Source organism: Anguilla anguilla, chromosome 14 (genome assembly GCF_013347855.1).
Source record: "Anguilla anguilla isolate fAngAng1 chromosome 14, fAngAng1.pri, whole genome shotgun sequence".
Classification (NCBI taxonomy): domain Eukaryota; kingdom Metazoa; phylum Chordata; class Actinopteri; order Anguilliformes; family Anguillidae; genus Anguilla; species Anguilla anguilla.
In genome coordinates, this window is record NC_049214.1 from 7,243,402 (window position 1) to 7,269,984 (window position 26,583).

At 37.8% G+C, this 26,583-nt stretch overlaps 1 protein-coding gene and 1 pseudogene across 1 annotated transcript in view; one reads left to right on the forward strand and one right to left on the reverse strand.

The window, feature by feature from the left end:
* Positions 1 to 1,477: 1,477 nt before the first annotated feature.
* LOC118212177 lies at positions 1,478 to 2,773 on the reverse strand (annotated as a pseudogene).
* Positions 2,774 to 8,530: 5,757 nt separating this feature from the next.
* The window catches only part of LOC118212176 (AT-rich interactive domain-containing protein 3A-like), a 56,458-nt gene continuing 38,405 nt past the window's right edge, over positions 8,531 to 26,583 (forward strand). The window contains exons 1-2 of the mRNA XM_035389827.1: positions 8,531 to 8,619; positions 9,363 to 10,013. Of these exons, the coding sequence (XP_035245718.1) occupies positions 8,581 to 8,619; positions 9,363 to 10,013 (690 nt within the window). The 5' untranslated portion in view covers positions 8,531 to 8,580. The remainder of the gene's footprint in view (positions 8,620 to 9,362; positions 10,014 to 26,583) is intronic.

Here is a 26,583-nt window from a genome sequence, read left to right on the forward strand (position 1 = left end):
CCCCCCCCCCCCCCCCCCCCCCCCCCCCCCCCCCCCCCCCCCCCCCCCCCCCCCCCCCCCCCCCCCCCCCATATCACATCTGTCATGAATTGTCTCTTCCATCAAACCACAATTAATTACATCCTTATCTTTGAGAGACAAATTGAAGTTTTTTATTTTTTTATTTTATTTTTTTAATGTAACATCATGTATTTGGGTCACTGAAGTCAATGAAAGAACACTGTGTAATAACTGAAAAAGGAACTCTCAACTCATTAATTTCTCTACATAAAATTCATTAGGTTATGGACAGAGGTTGATACTTATTTAAAGTTCACTCACATCTTATTCGGCCCAAGTACGCGCCAGTGCAACTTATGGGTTAATAATGCTTAACTAGTGAATGAATCTCCTCAGAACTACTGTAAATATGCAGAGATACGCCATTACTTATCATTCCTATCATGAGCAGAAGAAACCCAATAACACTGCAGTACTGGTTAAAATCAGCAATGTCTTCATTACGCCTTGTCTTGGTGCTAATACAAATCTTAAGGAATGCTGATTCAGGTTACATCGGCCAATTTTCCCATATGTGTAGGATTAACATGCAATGGATAAAAATGGCACAACACAAGCACTGTGAAACATATTCCATCAATGAGTACTGTACACCTCAAGAAAGCTAAGATTATTACCTCAGAAGACATTAGATACAATTATGCAAGCCGTGTTCTTGCAGTTATAACATATGCCAATATCCGTGAGGTCAAATGTATGGCTTCATGTGAAAGTTATTCTCAGGAATAGAACACCCAGTTCATTAGCAGGGCCACATTTCAGACAGAGAGGTTTTAAAGATCAACACAGAACACTGAAATAAGTCCCTTTCTGACTTACATTACCCATCAAGGAGGATTCTCAATCTTGTCAAAATTGTAACTTTCTCATTCTGCTACATCATGCGTTTTAATGATTCTGAAATTAGTACAGTAACCAAAAGCTGTAGATCAAGGTTCATTAGGTGCACACAAAAATGACCTTTAAACGTACTGAATTCCCACAACATAAGCTCCCAAGAGTGTCTCCATCTATCTACCATCTGGAATGCAAACAAATTTCCCACTTGACCTTTAGAGGGAATTAAACTAGACTGTAGTCTAACCAAGGTGATAATAGCAGAGCAGCTTGGAAAATGGAAATTCCAGGAGGCCCCTGTTATGTGCAGGCACCTCAGGTAACTTTCTACATGTAAACTCTAACATTTTCATGGTCTCCATGGACTCTTTTTGTGGAGTAGTCATCTGCACAACGACACCGCTACAGTCATTACATTAAAATTAAGCAACGCTCAACAATTCATAACAATAACAACTCATAATCACAATGTGGTTATTATTTTTGGGAGTCTCATCTCCGTCACGCATTAAAAATTATTTCCATAATGTTGGTCCGGTACCAGGCTTCCTTTAAACTGGGAAGCAAGCTCTACCATCTCTCTCAAATGTGTGGTGTCCATTCTATGCACAGACCTTCCATTTTCCTAACCCGGTAATAACGGCCATAAACAAATGGCTGGATTACACAACAATTATTATAAATAAATCCACACTTCCATTTGTTACCAGCCAAAAGGACAGAGTACTTTTGCAATCGCATGTGATCATTCTATCCAGGTGTTGAAGAATTTTTCCTTAACATCGCGCAGCAAATCTCAGGCTTTACACTGAAAAGCGCAACCTGTAACGTTCGCAAGACAAAAATGTATTACCTTCACTGTCGTAGATAAGTTTGATGATTTCGTCTGAATCCACCTTGTTATCTTTAGAGTGGATGTTTAAAGCATCTATGTGGACATTCTCCGTTTTGAGAATGTTGTGAACACCTTCTAGGGTGAAGTAACAGTTCCGTTGATCCATGTCATCTTCATATATTAAAAACGCATTCTTCCAATTGAAGCGATGGAACATTGCGGAGAACGTCTCCGCCATTTTCAGGTAAGAAGGGGCAACTCTGGTCAGGTGCGAATATTCCTTCTTATAGCTGAAACCGGACGCCAAAGCACCTGCCGAAATTACTGGGATGTTCCAGTGTGATGCCATCCTTGCAACAGGCGCAGCCGCGTATTCACAGACGGGGCCAAGAATCAAGTCTGGTTTCTTTTGACAGGATCTGTCCACCAGACGAAAGAGTGCCTCATCGCCACAATTAGAATTTTCATAATGAAAATTGAAATTGAGTCCTGAGTAGAGTCCGTTAACGGATTTCATCTTTTTCTGAGCATAATCTATGGCTGGCGCAACCATTGAAATGGAAAAATGATAAGAGTTGTTTTTTTGGCAAAATGATCAGTACGTCAATGTCTTCCGTCGATGCGCTTTCATTTACAGGCAGCATAATCAACAAAATATATAGCAAGTATGGCAACACGCAAATCATTTTGGTACTATAGAATGAGTCCCCTTTGTAATATTAATGACCTGATAACATGTATTATGCTTCGCTATCTGTTCCCTGTTTAGTAAACATTTCACCAGAACCGGCTAATTAAGAAATGCTGAAACGTCTACCGGTATTTAATTCAACGAAGCTGTTTTATTTACTTCTTATTTGAAATTCTATTGATATGTCCAATATATCAAGCTACAGATATTCTGCGTCGTCTCCGAAAAACATAACTTCATAAATCTAAAGTTTTCTCATAAATCACCCTCTTTCACTGGTAATTCCTCTATTCAACGCTTACTGCCCATCCAGCTACCACACGCGCTGGCTATGGGGAGGAAATTTGAAGCATCTTCAAGATAATTATTCCTGCGTCATCCATGTACCTTACACCTCCTTCTTAAAGGTACCATGTCAGTAGAAAGAATGCATTTAATATTTTGAACACGAACACGAACAGCCAACATCAAAGGCATGATTAGCTTTCTGCTCTTTCTGTACGTGTTATTGAACCATGTTTTGAACGCAGTACAGGTAACCTGGCATCTATTTATTTGCGGTTTCCTTAGAAGTTAATGCATCAAATTAATACATTTTGGTTGTTGGAAGGAATAACTACCGGGTTTTTTAATGTAGTACCTTTTTTCAATACAATTCCAGGTAGTGAGGCAAACTTCAAAGATCTCTCCATTTTATTGCTATAAACGTCAGCATAATGAAATAACGATTGCATGAATCTGGACAGCTATAGAGGCAGAAGGATCCACATCAGTCCAGTTTGATCAATGACTTAAACTGGAATAACATGTGAATTCTTATATAGCCGTGATGGATATTCCAAAACATAATCAATTGCTCCAGTAGTCCTGTTATGCAACAGTGACGCCTAGTGGATCGTATTTTTAAAAAAAGCTTTAAATGAAAAAAAAAAAAAATGTTTTAAAGACTATTGTTTGATTAATATTTGCTTTTTCTCCCTTTGGCCATACCTCAATTTTGTACAGTACAGTTTACAAACACAGCCCTTTACAATGGACATTCTCCAGAGGGAATTCAAAATAATTTTAGAAATCACGAGCACACACACAAGTACACACACACACACACTGACACAGACATGCACACTTCAATAAGTAACCAAACAAATAAATAAATAATAAGAAATCCATCATAACCAGTGTAGAGAAAATTGGAAAATTATTATAACCACAAAAAAATTCAACTCAGCTGCAAAATAGTGATTCTAAAATGAATAACTCATTACTTATTTAGCATGAGATCAAATCATTTATAGAACAGTTTCACCATCAAATGACTTTCTCACATTGACAATACTGAAAACAACAGAGTAAATGATAGCTGATTTTTATTGTGAATGCATTTGAGTCCATCCTGTTATTGAATGCAAAGTATTTATTCATATGACTTTTCACAACAATTTTTGAAACCCGACAGCTTACAAAACATGTACATATGCAATGAGTTTATTAACTGTTGCCATATTTTAATTAGCAAATGAATCAATTCTCTGTTTAGCATTGATTACGGATAGCGACAAGCCTGGGAATCCCTCCAGAGAGGAGTTAGCATCACCCCTATGGCCGAGGCCTTGTGAGGCCAAGTCAATACCACTGCATCCTTGGCTTCACCTGGGACTCAATAAAGCCTTCCACATCATGGGAGCTGCCAGTCAGCACTGGCAGTAAACACAACTTTATTAAAACAGCACTTGGGCAGCCATTGGGGACCACCTTGTGCATGTTCAATTTGCAAATGGGGGACTGTTCGAGGAAGACAGTTAGCAGACTTCACTGTGCTGCAAAAGGGGTTGGGAAAGAACTTTGGTGCGGTCGTAATGGTCCTGACCTGAATTATTAACAAGCTTGCTGATATTTGGAACTGGCCCACCCATCCATAGCTTATTTATATTTAAACAACATTGTCTAATTACCCTATATAGCGGTATAATGATTACAATACTGTTGTGATCTTTTTTGAGCACTTCACATAAAGTAATTGCATTTTTTTGTTTGTTTTTTGTTGAATTAGTTAATTCTCATTTTAACTCTAAACCTAATTTGTATAACAATTAAAATTATTATAATCGATCATTTGGCATGTGAGTTGAGACACTTTTAGCCGAAGAAAGTTGTTTGTAACTTTCTTTGGCTGAAAGTGTGTTCTTCATTTAATCATAAATTGTAAATTGCAGATAAATTAATGAACCATCAGTCAAAATCATAATCTGACATTATACTGGCACAGTGGTATTTGATTTTTCAACAGTGGCCAACAACGTGGTTAATACAGCATGTGTGTCTGAGATGGTGGTTTGAACCTCCAGCACATATATACAGAACCTTTATTATCAACAACTGTGCTCCAAAACAAAATCATGCACACAGAGGGTATGTAAGTACTACTAGAATGGTCTTGCAACATGTGACAGTGGCATTTTTTTCATATCACAATGTGCTACAATATCATGAGAAAATTCTAGAAGCGATCATTAGTATATTTATTCTTATGTAATGGTAAAATGCTTTTCAAATGCTAACTACAGACAGTTTTCACAAGTGTTAGCCTGCATGTTGTCTTTAATGTAAAATATTGATTGTATATAAGTGATGTGCAGCAAGGTCTCACTGCTCTATTAAAATATGCAAAATATCAGAGAAAAATCAGTTTTTATCAGTTCTGTGAGACATTCTGGAAAAGAAATAAACTTATTTCTTTCAGAATGCTTTATCAGCAGAGGCATGATGCAGTACATAGCCAAAAAATCCATCCTCCATTTTTAGATGGTGAAAAACCAGGCAGGCTGCAATGGATGATGGATCTATTTTACATGTTTCTATTCTCCACAAGGCAATCAATGTCCCTGATCTGTATAGATCCTCTCATCCGCGGTGCTTTTTCCTTCCTTCTACTGGTTTTAAACAGCATGTATTGATTTCCTCCTTGGAATTTGCTGGCGTTGAGTTCTTGACTCCCATCCATCAGTTCACCTTAAGGTAAAACAAAACAAAGGAAACCGATGCCTACAGTATTTGGATGGTTTGAAACCAATAACTTTTATAATTCAAAAATGAACATTAGACCTCCCTTAGATTCTTTACCTGCTCATAGATTGTTTGACTGGGACAGCTGAAAGATCCACAATGCTTGTCATAATGTTTAATTGCAGGACAATTAAATGGATTTAAAATAACTATTAAGACATTATGGGTCCTAAAAGATTCTCTTCTTTAATACCTACAGAAATATTTGCAGCCTCCTCCTTTGATAGTCCAGAGGGGTGGATCAGGATTGAATCTGCACTTGCCATCAAGTGACATAAAGGTGATGGAACAGGATTCTTCAGCAGTTTGCATTTATGTTGGATTTCTCTAGGCAATGTTACACTCCTCTCAAAGAAGTCTTCCCAGTGTACAATTGAACCATCTTAAACTACTCAGGACACAAAGCTACAATAATGTTTAAAAATATGTCTTTAGGAAGGTGACTATTTGAAAATGCTTGACAAAAAACTATGTTTACATGGTTTGTGCATGGCTTTACATGCATGAATATACAAAACTGGCATAGAATCAGGCAGGAAATATTTTAACATTTTAAAATACCATAAGTGACTAGGGGCTGAATTAAATCAACATTTCCCATTTGACTTACAAGAAAATGCATGCATTCCACTTTGTCACAAGTTCAGATTGCCAAGTTAGTTTTGGTGATCGCTAAATTTGCCAAACCTTGTTTGTGAAAGAAAGTACTATGACCAGGAGGGCTCAATGAAGACCATATTAAATGTATGCTAATGAGAGGGACTTCAGAGAGTAATTTGTTTGGCTTAGAACAACAGGTCTTTGTAGCCAGTTAAGACCAATTAGTCACTCTAATAAGCTAGCAGAAGTTACTTATAGCAAAACTCCCTCATGAACACCAAATACCACAGAGACAAACAGTGCCATAATGATCCTAAAACAGCAGCACCAAGACTCTTCTGTGGACTTCATCATACAGGGATTATTAAAAATATATACCTGCTGAACATATGAATACACTCCATAGCTAGAATGAAAAAAATAATCTTTTTTGTGTTCCTTGTCTTTCAATAATTTGACCACCTGATTGCACTAAAGTTGATGGAACTGAAACATAAAGTTTCCAAACTGAAATATTACAGTTATAAACCCTAGAGGACAGCCATATATTGGTGGTAAACCTGTGCAATTGTGAGTTTATATAAAAAAGTATACCTAATTTTTTATTGTTGTTTGTATTATCCCAATTTTCATGATATACAGTACATAATAATTAATACATCATAATATACATTCCAAAATAATACACCGCTCTAAAGTTAAAGATCATTCATACTAGTCATACTTCATTAGCATGTTTACATTTTAGTATAAAGAGTACACATATTCATTAGGATGTATACATCCCCTCTACATGCTATCTTATTACACTGCAACTGTCCCTTCAATGACAGGTAAATTAGCCAAGGTGATCAATTTGCAGAGTGGAGGTCAAGCTGGATAGGAACACGTCTCACAAAAAGTGGGGGAAGCAGTGTGTTTCTGAAAAGTAAAGCATTGCCGTGGCATGGTCGCAGATATTACAAATTGCCAGAAACTTAACCCTCCTGTTATGTTGCGGGTCAAATTGACCCTTTTTAAAGTTTGAAAATCTAGGAAAAATACTTAAAATTATTTTTTCAGTATGAAACTTCTTCTACTGGCCTTAATTAGTGTAATCAACATTCTAAATGAAATGGTTCATTTCATGTATTTGCAAACCCCCCCTGTATGTTTATATCACTGGGAACATTTTTGCTGTACCTAAAAAATGAACAGAACAGGAGGGTTAAGACAAGCTAACAGGCTTGATGAACATAAGAGATTAATACTGAATTCTTGTAATCATTTCCTTGTCTTCTGAATAAATCTGTCTCCCCAGAAGTTTATTCTTTGTGCATTTCCAAGCTGCACAACTAATAAAAATGGATTACAAACATAACTTGCTCATCGCTGTAGAAATGCAATTCACGAAATATGATGAATGTGTGTTATTATAGTAATCAGTTAATGGGTCATTCTGTCATGACCCAGAGTCAAATTTGAGCAATCCCGAGGTCAAAGATGTAGCAGAAAAATGATGTTCACAGTTAACAGTGTATTAGTGTAGTGATACTGCTTGAGCATTCACGTGTATGACTGCAAAACAGTGGCACACAGTGCTTCACACCTAATGGAACTGCTCGCATCAGAAATTCTGTCAGGCTCTATCTCAGGCTTACAAATACAAATCAAATACGCCCGATTTATGTATTCAATCTCAATGCACGTACCAATGAATATCCCTAAATGTCTCATCGGTGAAAGGTCTTATATTACTATGTTGGATGCAACAAGGCAAAATAAAATGAGACAAATGGCATAAAGAATAACACTACATCATCATGGGTTCTTTTTTCACTTGTGGGGTAGGCACAGCTGTAGTCCTTGAAAATGTACTTTCAACCTAAAATAATAGAAATACAGCGTCTGTATGTAAAATGTATGTGTACTTTCTGTAAATAGTCCACAGAAAAAGCACACACAAATATATTCGAATATGGAAACGGAAACCATAAAGCAGTTGATGAAATCAAATGCTGATGACAACAAAACATTGCTTTATCCAATAAGCCACGTTAAATAATTTGCGAGTGATTTTTTTTTTTTTTTCCTATTTTAAAACAGTATGGATTGCCGAACACTACGGTAACATCGTGTATACAGAGCCCCTCCCTTGACATTACCTTGTATACAGTAGTCAGCCATGAGAGTCCCCTCTTTGGTGGCTGTTTCCCTTACTGTCAGTAGACCCTGCCCCTCTCCTTTTATCACTCCATTGACGTGTTGTTAGCGATTGGTAGCAGAAGGGCTGATCTATCGCTTGAAGAGGTCATTCTGGCTTTGGCTGCCACTTGTTGCTGAAACTTGCCGGGCTCCTGCAGTCACCGTGAATTAATTCATTTTTAAAAACAATTGTTTCCTCGTAATCGAGAGGTATAGCTCAATGTTTGAACAGAAGCGCGCCCACTTACAACGCTTTTAAAAAGGATTACTATTGAACAAGTTACTATCTCACCTAACCCGAGGAAAAAGCATGGTTGATAACACCAGTATTGTGACTAAATCTGCTCTGGTAAGACTCCGATCTTTCAGTTCTAATAATAATGACCTACGATTTGATAGTTACTATTAATTGACGATGTTTTAAAGGTACGAGTAGGCTACGACATTGTCAGATTCCAACATGTGTTTTCCTATACGTTAGGCTACTTACTAGGTGTAATATTTCAATCGGATGCAATGTATTTTTATGGCGCTTGTTTAGCCTATATAGTAGTCAAAGTGTGTTAACTGTCAATAAAGCATGCTAAGCAAATAGGCTAGCTATTGGACTTTTATATACAGTAAATACACAGCGCATGGTTTTCTGATAAAAATCCCAATGTATAAAATGGACAACCTTGCAAATATAAATATTTTATATCCACGCTAATTGGGTTACTTAAGTAATTAGTAATTAATTAAAGACATATGGAATCATTCGGCTATAACTCATTAGAGAAAACAGCTTTATAGTTGCAAAGTGCAGTGAGTTGTTATAACTACTGGAAATGTGATCTGTCGATTGGTAAAATGATTTACTGAACTTGTATTGTGTCAACAGATTAATAAGCTCCCCTCCTTTACTCCCCATTGCATTCACTACATTATGTTCTCCATAGGACTTTCAAGTAGGCCTATAATTTTAAAAATGGTTTTCCATTCCATCTAGGCTATACAACCTGTATTTGGCTTAACTCTAACATAAGTAAGGTGCTTAAACGATTTCTTGTAAACGGATCCGATCTGATCCAGGTATTTCTTCTCTCCGGTTAGCAAACAGCTTTCTCCTCGGCGAATGCCCTTCCTTTATTGGTGTCTACAACCTCTGCCCACCACCATCTCTCCGGTTCGCAGTCCCATCCGCCCAGCAGCGGCATGAAGTTGGAGGCGGTCATGGAAAACCTCCAGCGACAACAGGCTGCACGTTTGGCTCTCGAGGAGAAGTTGCGGTACACACAGAAAGATAAAGAAGTCCGATCCATAGTTGAGTCACAGTTCCAACAGCAAGCCATAGCCTTCCGTCAATATCAGGCGGCGTTCCGAGGTTCATTCCCAGCGGGAATTCTTGATCAGCGTTCGGAGACAAGCTCCGCACTTCCGCATCAAACTGCACTCAAGTACCCTGAGCCCGCGGATGACTCTGATGTGGATGACGAACTAGAACATACTCGTGGTTTGGAAGACGAAAATCAGCATCTGGAGGAAGATGAACTGGAACGTGAAAGAATCACGAAGGAAGACTTCGCACACAGCTCACCACAAATACGAGAAAGACACGACCCTAAAGGGGTCACCGTGAATTTGCTTCCAAGTGACGGCCATCCATCGTATACCGCGCAGAGGCAATCTGTGTCCCCGGGAGGAGTGGCAACGCACGTACAAACACACCAGCACGAATGGACATACGAGGAGCAGTTTAAACAGGTGAGGCGTCACTACAGAATCTGCTTGTTGTCAGATTAAAACTCGAAGTAAAAAAAAAGAAAGAATCAAGTGCACACTCCGGGATATAAAAACATTAAAGTTTACCATCAGTCTGTGTACCGGGAATATAGTACCCGGCAGTGATATTTGGGCAGCAATAACACGAAAATTAAGCTTAATTTTAATAGCTAAGATACGTCACACAGCCTAGCATTAACATTCAACTAGTTTACTACTCCTGACCGTCGTCTCCTGCTGCGATTGCGTATAATCTTTAGTATTCAGCTTGTAAAATCCACACTTGCCATGTTCTTTGTGAAGCATTTCAGGGAAAACACCCCACATGCTATTTGGTTTTGAATTCAGGAATTCCGATTCAGAAATTGGCACTGTTTTCAAAAACCTAGTTTATTTTCACATTAATAAATCATTTTTATTCTTTAAAAACAAAATTACTGGTGCGAGAGAGCAACTGCACGACTCGTTTGGGAAAATGTGCATTCGATAGATGTGCAGTGATTTATTTATTTTATTTTATTTTTTTCACATCATTGCAATCCCGTTGATTATATTAATATACGATAATAATCATAGTTTAAAAAAATATATATATGCTACTTGTCAAGCTGAAAAGTTGAAAAATGCTTCGCTTAAATTGATTAATTATTATTATTTGGCCCTTTTTCAGCTAATGGCATTTGCTTCCTGCATTCAACTGAATAATTCATTTAAATCATTCATCTAGATGGAAATGCATTTCTCTTCGAATAAGCATGCATCATTATATTTGTCCTTAATTCGTGATCTGTGATTTCAATTGTCATATAATGCATTAAGAACCACATTGGAGGCTGAATGAGTGTATAGATAAAGGGATACAACTACAATTAAAATATGTATAACATTTAAAAAATCGAAAAATATACATTTAAATGCATCACATTTCCTTTGAAAAATATATAAATTACACAATAGTTTGTAAATGGGGACATTTCTTATTGACATATGACTGAACAGTATGCTTTGTTAATCAATAATATATTTTTGTTTTAGTTTCAACAAATGCATTGATTTTTGTTTCCATTCCATTCCATAATCATTACCTTTAGCTGGCACTTGTTTCTGTTTAAATAGAGACCTAAGTGTATTGTCAACTCAAGCATATTTTCAATAATTATCCACTTATATTGTAAAGGTAATTGCTATTTTATCAGATCAAGATGCTACCAAATGCTTAGATAGACACTTTACTTATAAATATTTCCTATACTCTTGCATCATGATAGATGCTGGCTCCATGCAATTTTTAGAGTCTTTAAATTATTTTTTTATGTAAATTACATCTCTGTGCGGATTCTTATTAAACTATTGTATCGATATTCATATTTCAACCAGTAATTTAATAAACAATATAAGGCATACGTGGTATTTTAGCAGATGAAACAGGACCAATATTTGAAATATGGACAAGTTGTAAAAGTAAATCTTTTTGAAAGGGAAACAAAATCTAAAAAATAAACCAACATGATATTTTAAAGACAAAGCAAAGCCCACCTTTATTTATCTTAGGCAATAGTGCCTAATATAAATTTTTAAAAATTAAAGAAATTTTATTAAGTAGGTACATGCCTTCTAAATATTAGATTTCACATTATGATGCATCACATATTGGTGATAATTTGCAGATATCACATTGCAATAATTAAAGAAAATAGGCAAAACAATCCCCTGAAACATAAAAAAAATTGCAATTGGAAATATGAGAACTGTGCTTTTTCAAACGGGCTATTTTATCGAAATAGAATAGAATAGCAATTGAAGTGTTTCTCTGTCTATTGGTGAATGGCTATACGGGGATAGGGAGTTTGTAAAGTAGTCATGGCGCATCAGTTAGGTAACTAAGATAACTACAGACAGAATCATTGGTTCAAGTTCCTGTGATCAGTAAGTGACCATTATTGAATACATAAAAAAAGACTAATATCAACACTGAGATAAATGATGTAAAGTATGTTTTGGAATAGATTTTCATCCAGAACCATCTGTGCTGCTGTTCTGGAAGAAAAAAAAAGGGAAATGAGAGTGAGAACTGGTGGCAATCCAAACTGGCTTGCGCCCAAAAATGCTGGGATCTCCCTCTCTGGCAGAATGTGCCGGCAGCAAGCCAAACCATTACGCGGCAAATGAACCTCTCCCTCTCTCTCTCTCTCTCTCTCTCTCTCTCCCTCTCTCTCTCTCTCTCTCTCTCTCTCTCTCTCTTTCTCTCTCTCTCTCCTGCTCTTACTCTCGCTCTTACTCTCTCTCAGTTCCCTTTAGTTGACTTTATTGACAGGCATACACTTGCATTGCCAATGCAGTTGGATGCAGTAAATAACCAGAAAGCATAACGGACTACAATAGTAATCTAAATAAAGAAGTACAAAGCTACACCCACATTATATAAACATTACAGTCATTGTCTGCAATTAGACTTGTTTTTTAGTTTTCTTATTCATCGTCCCTCGGGTTGTGACAAAAGTGAAAAAATTCTGTGCTGCCAAGGCCACACATTTCCTGTTCTCTCAAGAGGAATGGCAACCTCCCACTCTCTCCTTTGTGTACACACGCACACACACATCATCAGACGAATATGGTTTAGACAGAAGGAAAGTAGGGTCAAACCAAAAAAAATAAACTTGCTAACCTTTTTTTTTGAGCTTGTAAAACTTTGGAAAGTTCACTTCTTGCAATGGAATGCAAAATGACATATACTCATAGAAAATGATGAACTGACAGTATACTATTGTTGTTAGCTTAAACCTAATACATTTGGACATTTGCACCTATTTTATATTGGACTGCTGTAATGTTGTTTTGGTTTGGTCGATTTAACCAGAAAAGTAGTGTCATTGTCCGTAGTCACATTGAAACATGCCTTGTGACATAACACATTTGATACACAATTCTCGCTGACATTGTACAGAGAATGCTTTGTGTAGCTCTGGCTGTTGCTGGTTGTTACAGCAATATTGTAAGCTAGCACAATGAATCATTTCATTCCTAGAATATGGATTTATAGTAGTAATCCACAGCCTATACAATATCACAGGATGACCTAATGTATTTATGAATCCTCTTACAATTACACAAGCTCTGTTATAAAACATCTAGAATGTATCCACAGCCAGTTTCCAGAGGGCCCATTGTTAACTCTACAGCTGGCTTTGCCCCCACGCCTTGTCCACAGTGAACTACCACTCGTTTTATACTGTTGAATATATGACTGTGCAGAGTGAAACCCTGGTTGAATAAGCATGCACGCACAGTCTGAATTCCCACCCAAGCGATTCCTTGTCTTAACTTCTCGAGCTTTCCCCCTTGCTTGATTACGCAGGTTTCGGTGTGCATTTCACTGGAGATCCATTAAGTTGTGCAGTTGTGCGGTCGTGTGAAGCTGAAACATATGCACGGAGTAAACTCTCCATATGGAGAAGAGCTCAGTTTCAGCCCGGGCTCCTGTATTTGTGCACAGAAGCATCCAACAGCTGCACTTTAGTTTTAACTTAGACCTGTCATTAGAAATGCCTAATGCCTATAGCACACAAGTCTGTCGCTGTGCTATTATTTCTATGCTAGCGGTGACACAGAGAAGTAAAAGAGAGTGACTGGGAAGTTTAATTGATTTGCCTTATGATTCTATTTGTTTGATGCAGCCTTTTCTTGAATGACATTATAAAAAGAATACCAGGGCTTTTGCTCCATTGCTCATACATGTAGTGATGAATGGGCCATATGCCACAGTGCTCTCCAAATGCGAAGCCGTGTTTTATCAGCAGATGGTTTTCTCATCAAGTGGTAGTATATTTAACATGTTTTTTTTTGTAAACTTTCCTAATGCGCATATGTTTTTTAATTGCAAAGAAGCTGGTTTCTTTAGTATTTCATGCAGTTGCACAGAGGGTCATACATGAATACATGATACATGCTACTTATTGGATACAGTGTGTGTGCTGTATTTTTACTACTACTGAGTAATTGAAGAACTGGCTGCCACATTGTTACAGTTTCAACGGTTTCTGATACAGATGTGTCTGATTCATATAGTTGATTCACTATAGTATAGTGTGTTATTATGTCATTACATGCCTTTTTCAGAAGATAATATTTTGAGAATACTGTTCTTGAATATTGTTTTTAATTTATAGTATTTTCCATTTGGATTATTGATTTTTTGTCCATCAGAATATTGATGTCAGTTAAAATAAAATGCATAATCTGGTGTATTGGCATGGTCTTAAAGAAACTTATTATCATTGTTCAACTAAAAAAGAAAAAAAAAATTAATCAGGACTTTCTCCTCACCTGATTTTCTATAAGGCCTCCATAGTGGCTGTAAGCACATTCCTCCAACATTAGGATTAAGCTGATTTTGCAGCTAGGATTTGATTTCCCAGTTCATGTTGTCTCCTGCAACCACGTTGACTACTGGATGATTTTCTTGGATACCTATTATAGGAGAGGTTGCTCAGAGAAAAAGCACTATACTTATAGTGTATATATCACTGCCTTCCAGGACACGGTTATCTCTTCAGATGTTCTATAAAATCATGAATTCTGGTAGAAAGCAGACTAGGCATTAGATTCAGCAGAGGGAAATACCTTTGATCAGAAATCACGCTTTTAAGTACAACAGAAGAAGAATGACATGGCATTATATCTAAATGCTGATGAGAGACTGCTACCCAACCCGTCTGCTTGCTACCTTGTGGGATTGAAGAATCACTTGGCCCTTAGGAAAACCTAATGAGATTTCTATATGAAATGCCTATCTGATCTCTCATGTTATTTTAGCCACAAGGCACTGAGAGAGTGGATCCCACATCTGGCATAATGCACTTCACAAAATGTCTCCTTACTGCCTGAATGAAGGTCTGCCACTTCTCTCCCATTAGTATGTATGGAAAAGCAAACATGGCACAATATACATGCCAGTCTATAGTACACTTGACCTAGACTCCTGTTAGACATTAAATATTAACACCTTTTATGGGCTGTTGATAATTTATTGAAAAAAAAAAAAAAACTAGACAAAGCAAGTTTTGCTGAAACTTTACAAGAGAGAAACCTTTGGCCTCATTCACTTAATGATAGTTTCACTTTAATTAGAATTCAGCATTTCTGCTCCAGAAGGCAAGAATACAGCCGAAAGGGTCCATCGTATGGCATGGGAATTTGACATCTGTACTCTGCGCCTATCTCTACAACCGTGTAGAATTTATGCAAGATTAAGTAATCGCTGATAACATGTGGTGCACATGCTGATTAGATGACAGCCATAAATGTCTGTATTTTTATGTCAAGGTCTCAGGCATTTTAGCTTTGGTTTGTCTTTAATGTTAGCGGAATCGCTACATTCTGTGCTGTTCTGTGTGTGGTTGTGTGATTATCAGTTGTTTGAATATAAAGCAATTGAATTGTGTCCTGGTTCCTCTGAAAAAGAGACATCGGTCTCAACAGGATCTCCCTGCATCATTGAAGGTTAAATAAAAACAAAAAGCAGTGCTTGTATTCTTATGTTCCTGTGTGCCTACTAATTAAAAGCGTTACCCTGTATTGTCGGGCTTTCCCGGAAATAATATTAAAGTTACCTAAGTAAAGAGGATATGCAGTGGCAACAGTGTGTAGTAACATTCACACGTGAGGGATTTACTCCTTATAGACCGCAACGTCAGTAATCATTAGCATGAGTAGCCCTTGAGTAATAGGCCGTGGAATTAAGTGTTGCAAACAGACAGTGGGTCAGTACTAGATATTCCTGTTTCAAGGAATAGCCCACCTCATGAACCTTTACCTCTCCTGGTGAATAATTGCTTTTCATATTCTTGCAACGTTTTTGGGTTAAATAACATTAGATTTTTTGAATGGATTTTGAGTGCCAATCGATTGTTCAGGGTTGTGTCTTTTCCACAGCGAAAGACAACTGAACATATTTGACAGCCCCTGCAGTCTGGTATGGTCCTTATAATGTATCATTCTGATGAGAATCCCTGGATAACAATTAAAACACAGCCACGTAAGAGCACATGTTGGATTGCAGATTGAGTTAATGCTGCGGGTGGGGGGGGGGGGGGCGGGGGGGCTCTGAATTAAGGCTCTCGTCAGCTTCACCAAGGGAGAGCTAAACAAATACATCAACTGGGGGCAAATGAACTCCTGCTAATCCGCGAGATTGAGGTGTTTGTTTTAATTACGGCTCAACCTGCTGCTCCAGTTAAGCGTCTGGCGCAGTGTTCTGGGAGTGGAAGACTTCAGACTGCGTGGAATCCGGTAGCTCACAAAAACAGTTTTTTTTGCTCCCAAAGCGGTGGACATTTAAGTAAGCCAGGGAAGTTGGCCGCACAGGTGCGTTAGCTGAACAGCTATGAGGGAGGCTGTTTGCTAACCGCTAGTTGTGCTGTGGTAGTCATATGCCACATCTTCCCTTCTGTTTCACCAGCTCTTTAATGTGACATGGAATGCTTTATGTTTCATCTTCCTCCATCATTAATTTATTTTACCCTGAGTTATGAAGGTTATGTAGCAATGTCTTGACCTTTCACCATATTTGCTTTTTGGCACACCAGTGACCTTCCTCAAATAATAACCATTGGCCCTTAGTACAGATTGATAGGTGCAGTAGATAAGGTGGCCATTTCAAGGGCACCAGTATTTGGCCAGTATTAGATTTGTCAATTGGGGTGTGTGTGTGTGCATCCATACCTGTGTGTGTGTGTGTGTGTGTGTGTGTGTGCATGTGAGTGTGTGTGTGTGTGTGCATCCATACCTGTGTGTGTGTGTGTGTGTGTGTGTGTGTGTGCATCCATACCTGTGTGTGTGTGTGTGTGTGTGTGTGTGCATGTGAGTGTGTGACAAATAGGGGATGGAGGGCAAAGCCAGCAGGAGAGGAAATTGTGCTAAATGAAAATCAGCCATATTAGAACAGTGGGCCCTGGGGAAACTGAGAGGCCAGCTGGAGGCCATGGCTTTGTCTGAAGTGGGCTAGGACACAAAGACAGTAGAATTGCAAAGTCCATCTCTAATGAATCCATACTGTTCAAGAGAAAGACATGTCAGGGCGGCTTCTCATGTCAATCATTTTATTACTGAGAGTCCCACAGCGGTGTGAGTATCTGATGAGGACTCGGTGTGCTAAAGTTCTTGTGAAAAACAGTTTCGGCGCCTGCTGTGAACTCCTCCCCCCTCTCCTCACTGTAAACATCATTCATCAATGCAGCTTACAATGCTTTTGTACACAATAACCGCTTACATTTAAATATTAATTTCTTACCATAAGCATACAATCACATATTAAAAGGAATATTGTTCCGTTCTGTCATCAAGGAAGCACACCTGCTTCTGTAACATGAAGCATAATACTGCCCAGTTACATTGATGTGAGATTGTATGGAGGACCAAAAATGCATAAAATAAATTTAAATTTTTTTTAAAAAAGTAACAATGAATAAATGTACACAGGAATAAATAAATTAATGGATAAAATCTGACATAATGCATATTTCTGCATTTATTTATTTTGTATTTATTTATTTCTTTATTAATTTATTTCCATATATATTTAATTCTGTATTTATTTATTTGGACGCCTATCTCATATACTGCCTGTGGAAGCTGTAGAGAGTTATTTATTAGCTGGTTTGTCTGTCTGTGACATTGCAACTCTTTTTGGGGTTCGCTATCGAATTGCAGAACATGGCTTAAGATGAGCATGTCACTTCTATCAAGTAAAGTTCACCTAGATGTATGAGTAAGTCTTAACTGGATTTAGGCTACTGATGTATGGTGCACAGCTCAACATCATCAGCTTACATCATTAATTGCCTTTTAAAATATTCTCTGTCATGGAAATGCAGCCTAGGTGGATTCTGGGAACTGGGGAAGCTCAGGTATATGTAGCAGTGGAATCTTCCCATTTAGGCAGTTAAAAATCCTGTGTTCTCACTGTGATCACTCAAACCTCCTCTACTCTCATGTCTTGCCAAGCCCAGCCCTCAAGGCAATGAGTGGGATACAAAACTAACAAAAGCTGATTGGCTGCATGTGTTATCTGACAGTCTAGGCCAGTTGTGCCAGTGAAATACAATACCGTTTTGGTAGAGAGAATAGTGTGGGATGGCAGTGTCATGTCAGCAAACTCCCTTTAATGTAATGAAGCGTGATCAGTTTTGTTTGTTGGAAATTTCCATCTTATACACAGACTGAAGGGAACCATTTCCCTAATGCAAAGTTGTGATTGTGTGTGCATTTTGGTTTTTTTTTTACAATGGGGAGAAATTACCTTAAATTGTCCAATGATTTCTATGATAGACTATTTGAAAAGGGAGAGAGAATGCAATCCTACTATTGTATGGCATAGTGAACATGTAATACATGTAAAATGTAATTTTGTATGTCATGTTATTCTGAGCCATTCCAGGTTTCAAAAGTGGAAGGTTATTGTGTGGAATGGAAAGTGCCAGTTGATAGTACCAAATGGGTTTTTAGTAAAAAGTATAATGGCTCCAACCTCTCTTGCATGTGGAGTACACATCCCTTGTACTGTGTAATCACATAAATTCTTACACATGAATGTGAACTGGGGCAGCCTATGAGCTACAAACAAGGAAGGCAAAGATCTTGCTTCTTGCCCAGAGTCATTTACCCGAGTCATCAGCAGCCCTTTTTTAATGGAATTCTTTTGATTTGTTTAATTTTTACATTTACTGAATTCTGTTTTAGAATTACTATGTAGTAATGTAGCCTATGTAGCCTGCATTTGTGCCCTTGAAATATTTTTATCAGAACAAAGAGATAGGAGGTTGGTTTCAGATTAAACCGGGTTGTTTCATGATTTCTAAAGTGATTTCACAGGGAAAGTACATGTGTAGCACGTTCACATTTTACACAAGCTCAGTGGTCAACAGTCTAATTTATGTTCAGCATAGTTATCTTTTAAAGGACAGTTTTCCAACTCCCCTATTTACAGTCCACCAGTCACAATTTGATGTATGCTGGATGAAGTAAATAGAACCTTCCTAAAACAAAATGCCTCAACATGTTCCCTGGGTCATTTATAGGTCATTCCTTTCCATCTTTTATAACTAGAAATTATATGCAAAGGTTAAGCAGAATTACTCAAATACCTCCACCATGTGGAATAGTCCTCCCCTCTCCTGGCAAGTTGCCATGCCAGTAGAGGCAGGCTGCCTTAATATACCATCACTGTTGACCAGTGGAAGGAACTCAACTTTGAATGTTTTTTTTCTCGCTCTTGCTAAAATGTGTGCAGTCTTCTGAAGACATTTGAGTTTTCATGCTTTCTTTATAATTGGCTATAGTTAAGCATAACAATGGACTACATCATTTGCAAGAAACATTGACTTGTTCAGTAAAAGAAAAATGAAGTGCAGGCCTCAAGTTTGTCGTTGCCAAGAAACCATTGCAATTAATAGGGAAAACCATGTTCTGGTCTCGTTGAGCTGATCTGAAATGTTTGCACAGTGGCTAGCCCCTGAATCCACAGCCTGCTCCTGTAGCAGTAAAGACGGTTTATCAAGTCTGAAGGGAAATAAGGAGCATTTGAAATGAAAACATGTAATGTGAGTCATGTTTGCTTTGAGGTCCCTTACTTTTCCTGACCTTTTATGGTTTCAGATGAAACTTCTGAGATGAGTAAACGTGTAGATATGTTTAATGTTTGCATTATCTTGCTATGCTCTGTTTACATTCATGTCTGACATTTATTGGGGGATGAACAGGCAGAGACAAGAAAGAACATTAATACAATAGACGACACGGTACATGTGTCTTCTTTGTGATGCATTGACCATTTTGGCTGGGTACTATAAAGAAAAGATCTTGCACAGCAGGTCCTGAAAAACAGGAAGGATTAATATGCCCAGGGCAATAGACTGGTGCAGTAGTTACTCTGTAAACACTGCTGCGCATGTTATCAGCAAAAGGAATCTGGCTTGGGTAATGTTATGCAACCCCGATGTTTCAAGAGGTGAGGGGAAAACAATACATTGTTGTGAGGGTGGGAAAGCGCGTGGAAGAAATCGTTCTAAGTTTAACGGGTGACTCATACGGTGTGGGTATGATAGTTTTCACAACTTCAACTAAAACAAGCCAGGGGGCAAAATTATGACTATCCCGGGAGCTGAGAACAGCTCAGATCAAACACACATCTGTGGCTCAGTTTGATTATTCCATTGGATTGTCTTCATTTTCACAGGTTGCAGTTTCTTTGTGATCACTATTACAACAGAGACTACAAAAAGGGAGTGGTGTGCTTTGCATTAGATAGGCCTGGTTTTACAGCCAGACATCCAAAATTATGAGGCTGTCACACCCTTATTACATCATCCAGAATGTTTAGCTGTAATACTTACCGAGACATTCTATTTTAATTAGAGGGATTAACGTGACTTCTCTTTCAATGAATGCCACCATCGTGTAACCAGAAGGTTGGGTATCCATGCTGGTTTTCTGCTGTTGTACCTGCAAAAAATAAAATAGAATAAAAATTAGCACTTAAATTGAGTTACTTCCATAAAGCAACCACTTAAAAAATATATATATACTACAAAGGATAGTATGTACAATTTGCAAGATGTATGACTCACAGTGACTGGATAGTGATCTCAACACAGTAGATAATGATCTTGTAATGCCAAGCCCCAGTGTTACAACACGATGTACACACTAAAAGTACATACTGTTCAATTTATAATTACTAATAAGAGGTATGAGGGTTTCGGTTCATGAGAAATCGTGAGAATTTTGAAATTGTGGTTATTACAAATCCTGAGATATTATATAAATGGAGTACCCACACTGCAATAAATAAAGTGTGAAAAACATTATCCTATTTATTGTAATACTCGAATGCATTTACATATTTTCACACTGAAGATTTTGTGAATATTATAATATGTGGTTTAGCATTCAAATGCGTTCCAGTCAGTACTAATTTGGTGTATATGTGCAGTGTAGGCTTGAGATTGTAGTTGCAACTTAGGGCAAGAGTGGGTGTAAAATCCTAACAGATAAAACAATTTATTTTACTGTCGGTGAATAGAGTACAGAATGTTACTGTACATTTTGTCATTTAGCAGATGCTCTTGTCTAGAGTGATTTATATAGATTGCATTTTATATACAATTCATTTATACTGCTGGATATTTTTACTGAACAGTTACAGTTTAGTACCTTGCTCAGTGGTATTACTGTAGCACATCAACTGGGAATCAAACCCACAACTTTGGGGGAAACTCGCCACACCCACCGCCAATGTGCAGCACCCACCTGGGTGATGCGCGGCAGCCATTTTTGTGCCAGAAGGACTACAGCAGCTTTATGAAACAAAGTATTTTTACTTAAGATTTAAATGTGTCATGTTTAAGGTTGCTTAACATGCTTAATGGTTCCTAGTAAAAACTGAAATCCTTTCTAAAAACTACCTCAATATATGAAGTTGATTGTAAATAAAACAAAATAAAGATCATATCAATATTTAGACTAACTGCAATGTAAGTATCATTTAAAACAGACTACAAAAAATTAAACATGCTTGTACCATGACTTACAGACACGTATTGTCCCTTGCAGCACCACGCACCCATCTGCCACACATTCTTCATTATGTTTACTAGAGAGGGGGGGATGTAAGGTATTTTTATTGCGAAGGGGCCAGGGAGGCAGAACCTGAGCAATTGGAATGAAGTGGGTGACTTAATGAAGTGCTGCTCTAAAAAATTGCTGATCTCTTTGCGCATTGTAAAAGCAGATTTAGGCAGTAGTGTATAGGCCAGTAGAAATTTTTTTCATCTGTTTCAAAAAGACCTGCACGCTGCAGACTTATGCATATGTGATTAAAAAGTTTTATTCACTCACATCAGTTCAAAAAATACGGTCAAAAGCCATTCGTGCCCACGTTTCGGTCCTTGGATCTTCCTCAGTGCACGATGAGCAGACCAAATATACAGTAGTCTATCCTCAGTGCTACAAATATGTTCAGGTTATTCGTAAAGAGGGTAATATGTTTTCATGTTGCTAAATAGATTGTTTGTTTACAAAACTACAGTCATAGAGCAATTATACATGATGGTTCTCCAAGAATGATAAGAAGATATATACATGTTTTTTGAATTTACTTTACTGAACTTAAGTTAATATAACTTAACAACTTAAGCTTTATCTACAGTATAACTCCGGCAACTAATAAAAATGTATGGAACTGGTCTTTTCAGATGGAGCCAAAACAATATTTGCTTAAATTTGTGAACTAAATTTGAAAACACTGCACATTGTAGTAACACCACAGGCAGATTAGTTTTTGGGCAAAGAACCTTTTGGGAATGTTTTAGATCCATGAAAAGCCACACTGGAAATCCATACGCCTTGGACATAGCTATGTTATTCCCCTGCATGTTTTTGTTACTTTTTTTAAAGACTTCTGTTATGGTTTTCATGGTAACACAACATAAATGCTGATTGTGTTGGTGACAAGCTGTACTTTCCCCGATGTTTTTCTTCTGTTTGCGATTCTGGAATTGTAGTGATAATTGGCTTACGGAAATTGCTTGCCTTCAACAGTGAGGTTTACTGACTAACCTTTCAAAACCATCATCAATTTAGTAAGGTTATAGTATGTGTAAATTAAAAAAGCAATGGGGAAGACACAATTCGATTAATACCATTAACTCATATCCGACATCTTAACTTTGTGCAGATGGCAAATCTGGGCAATCCTCACCCATTTAGAGGTGCCTATTTAAGGCTTTATAATTCAGGATGTGAGCATCACAGAGACTTGGAAAATGGCTTAAATGAAGCAATATGCTTGCACCATTTTCAATATTAAATTATATAAGATTATATTAATAATTTAGGTAGAAAAATGCCAAAAATGAAGTTGTCCTCCTTCAGTTTGAAATGAAATACTGAGAGAAGATACAATTCCTGATGCAATACAGGTTCCAACATGTCTAAGGAAGGACAGTTGTGCTTGTCTCCCACTTTTATTTGTCGTATAGCAAGGGAAAATGCATTGCATGCATGATGAGAGGTAGACAATGTGATTTTCATGCTCGATAGACAGCCCACACTCTGTTTGAATTCGGAATTGATTCAGCACCATGGAAAAATTGTCGCTTCTGTCTTTCAAATTTAACAATAATGGTCTTAACGTTGAAGAAAGTATAAGATCTTTGACCTCTCACTTAAGTTAAGAATGACAGCTGTAAAACATACGGGTTGTGTAAGTTGAAGCTGCATTACTGTTGATTGAAAACCATGCGCATGCAGGGGGAGGGGGTGGTTTGAATTAAAGGGTTTGGTGCATAATTAATTACAATCTTAAAAGGGAAAAGGGGAAATGTTCTTCCGTAGACAACACAAGGCAGTCTTCCTTGAATCACACGTAATGGTGCTAAGTAAATTAATTTTGACATGGGCATACACTAATTTTCCTTTGGAGAAGTTATAGTCCCTGTACTAATTAGCATTCTGGATAAATGCTGTCATATATAAGAAACTGGCTGGCCAACTGTTAAAGCTTGTGCACGTGGGCTCGTAAAATCAATATTCGCCCCTTTTGAAAAAGCCAACGGAGGCCTATATAATTTTGTAGTGCGTCAGCAATGAATGAAGTGCTCTTGTTTTTGGCGTCAGACGGACCAGGTGCCCCGGGAGAGGCACAAACTGGCCCTCTTTGGGGGGGGGGGGGGGTGGGTGATCCCTTGCTAATAAAATTTTATAACAGATAACTGAGAGGAAATGGCCAAACCACATGGGCTGAATAAACATTTTAGTGCTGGGAACAATCAGCCTACACCTATCGATAGAACAGCTCTGGGGTAGGATTTAGCCAAGTCAAATCACATTGAGTTAATGCCTTTATATCTTATTGTTGTGAAGGCACGTTCATCCAGTAATGAATGTGTGCATTCAAATTTATTGTATGGAGAACTATGTCGAAATGAACAAACTTTTATTAAACCTCTTGCCCTCGTAAACAGGAAAAACCGTTGTTGAGCAGAAAGTCAAATAACCATTGTTACGTTTGTGGCTTTCTATTGTCTTTTGCTAATAATGCCTCGGGTTTATCTTTTGAAGCCACTGGGATGGTTTTGTTTTCGTTTTTTGTTTTGTTATTTTTGTTATTTTTTAAAAATCCTAAATAAAAATGTACCTACATAAACCAGCGCATGACAGTAGGCCTTAAAGGTCTGAAACTGCACTGTATTGTGCAGTGTTTCATTCTGTAATGTTACCACACATGTCTGTACATACTCCATGTGATCCTGTCACTTTAAGAATGCAGCCCATGTAACATGAGCCCCTGTCTGTATTCGCTGCTGTGACATCTAACAAGGGCCTGCTGACACTTTGTTTCTGTTTAGCTTGAGCTGAATCTGATGACCTATCACCTACATCTAGCCTGGCCGTGCAAACAGTGCTTCCAGCTTGTGGAGTCTTTACTGGATCAGTCGACTCCGTTGGGAAATAGATGATTAAAAGAACAGATTAATGAGAAAGGGAAACGTGATGAAGATCTGGCCGCAGAGATAAAATGGAGTATTCCACACTCTTCTTACAGTTTAACTGTAGCATCACTTAGAATGTTGGCTAGGTAGTGGTATTTTGGTACAAATGCTTTGGTCCCATGTCCAGTACTTCAGTAATTGGTAGGCTACACTTCAGTATGTTATCTTTCACCCATTTACTTCCTTTTTGTGTGGTTAGTTATTTGTCATACATCAGCAAACACCATGACGAGTTGGCCACATTTTTTTTTGGATCATTAACATGCCACAGTTTGTAAATCAAATGGCATCGTGCCATAGGTCATTTTCAGATGAGCAATAAAAGATGGTTGTGCGTAAAGTTGAAATGCTTTCATTCACATCTTCCTGCATGGAGAGCAACCAGAATGACTGTAAAAATAACAACAACAAAAAAACTCCATATCGAAGACCCTCCTGTCACTGCATTTATGAAATGGCATCTATCTAGCCTTCAGCAGCTCATGCAAAGCCACTGTCATAAAGGCGGGCAGGAGGCAAATGAAATTCACAAATTCAAAATACCACCATTCAGCTCCTAGCTATTTTGCACCAGTCCAGACCTGCTCACTCGCAATAAACCTTTTGAATTCAAATGCTGGAAAAACAAAAGGTGCATATCAGCTAAAATACCAATTAAGAGGACAAATTGCTACCTTGGAACAAATCTATTTTAACCGCAGGGCACTTTCCTCCAACACTTCAGGCCCAGAAGAAGCAAGTGTTATTCAAACTAACTATTTAGTTTAATATTTACTACAAATCACAAAAACTCAGGTATCAAAAAATAGCAGAGAGAACATTACACTGACCGGTGACGTCATTTACTGTTTCTTATCAGGCTCCGCTGTTGTACCTATAAACACAAAGCATTTTCTATACCAGTAGCCCTTTGTACACTGAAAGTATGCCACACTGCATGCCCGCTTGCCAGAACCTTTTCTTCTTCTTGGTATGGGTGAGTTTACTGTGTTCTCTGTCAGTACTATCTGATAGATGTCATGTGAAATCATCATGGTTGTAAGACCTGACTTAGACATCTTTGTATTGGGATGCCCTCCAGATAGGTCCTGCTGTGATTCCATGCTCCTGTTTTCACTTTGACTTTGCCTGTATATTTCAGCTAATGTACTGCAAACTTTAATGGGATCTTCTCTCATCTCCTCTGATCAGATGACAACGTGATTAGTTGAGAGTAAGGCTAATAATAGGCTAGTAATGCTTAAAAATGAATGAGTACATGCAAAGTTTAATAACTACCTGCGTGATCCTCAGGCAAAGGTATTGGTCAGTCTCTAGTTGTAATGAAAATATTGTAACTAGTATGGTACATAACTTCCAACTGCCAGAATGGACATGCATGATATGTGTCTGCTTCCTGCTTTGTATTACTGCTACTTTTTCCTTCATTACTACATGGCTGGCTATAAGTGACCAAATTTCTCATTCAAATAATATCCAGATACTGTATGAGTATTTGTTTTCTTAAAATATCATTAGTATGTTATACATACACAGATACATCTTTGCTATTTTGTCAATCTCACATCGGAATTTACGTACTGTATCAACCATCTTATTGTATTTAAAACAATGGGGTATTCCATGCTTGACTTTAGCAAGATAATTCATGGCAATTGATACATTGCCTTGGAACAAACAAACTTTTTATGTTGTATGGATACACTATAGTGGCTTGTCATGTCTGCAATAATTCTGACAGGAAATGGCATTTGTGTTTGATGATGAGGCAGTCAGTCATAAATTTAACTACTGCCTTTCCTCCATCCGTCTCCATTCAAGTGCACTCCATCCCTTCATCAAATCTGAGATATTCTTATGATTATTTGTTCGTATTCCTTGCATGATGTTAGGAGGGTTTTATTTTAGATAATAGGAATCCAAGCTCTTAGACTGCATCGTATTTGGTCATGATGACTTTCTGGCACAAATGACCTCTGCTAAATTTGTTGCCTTTTCACACACTT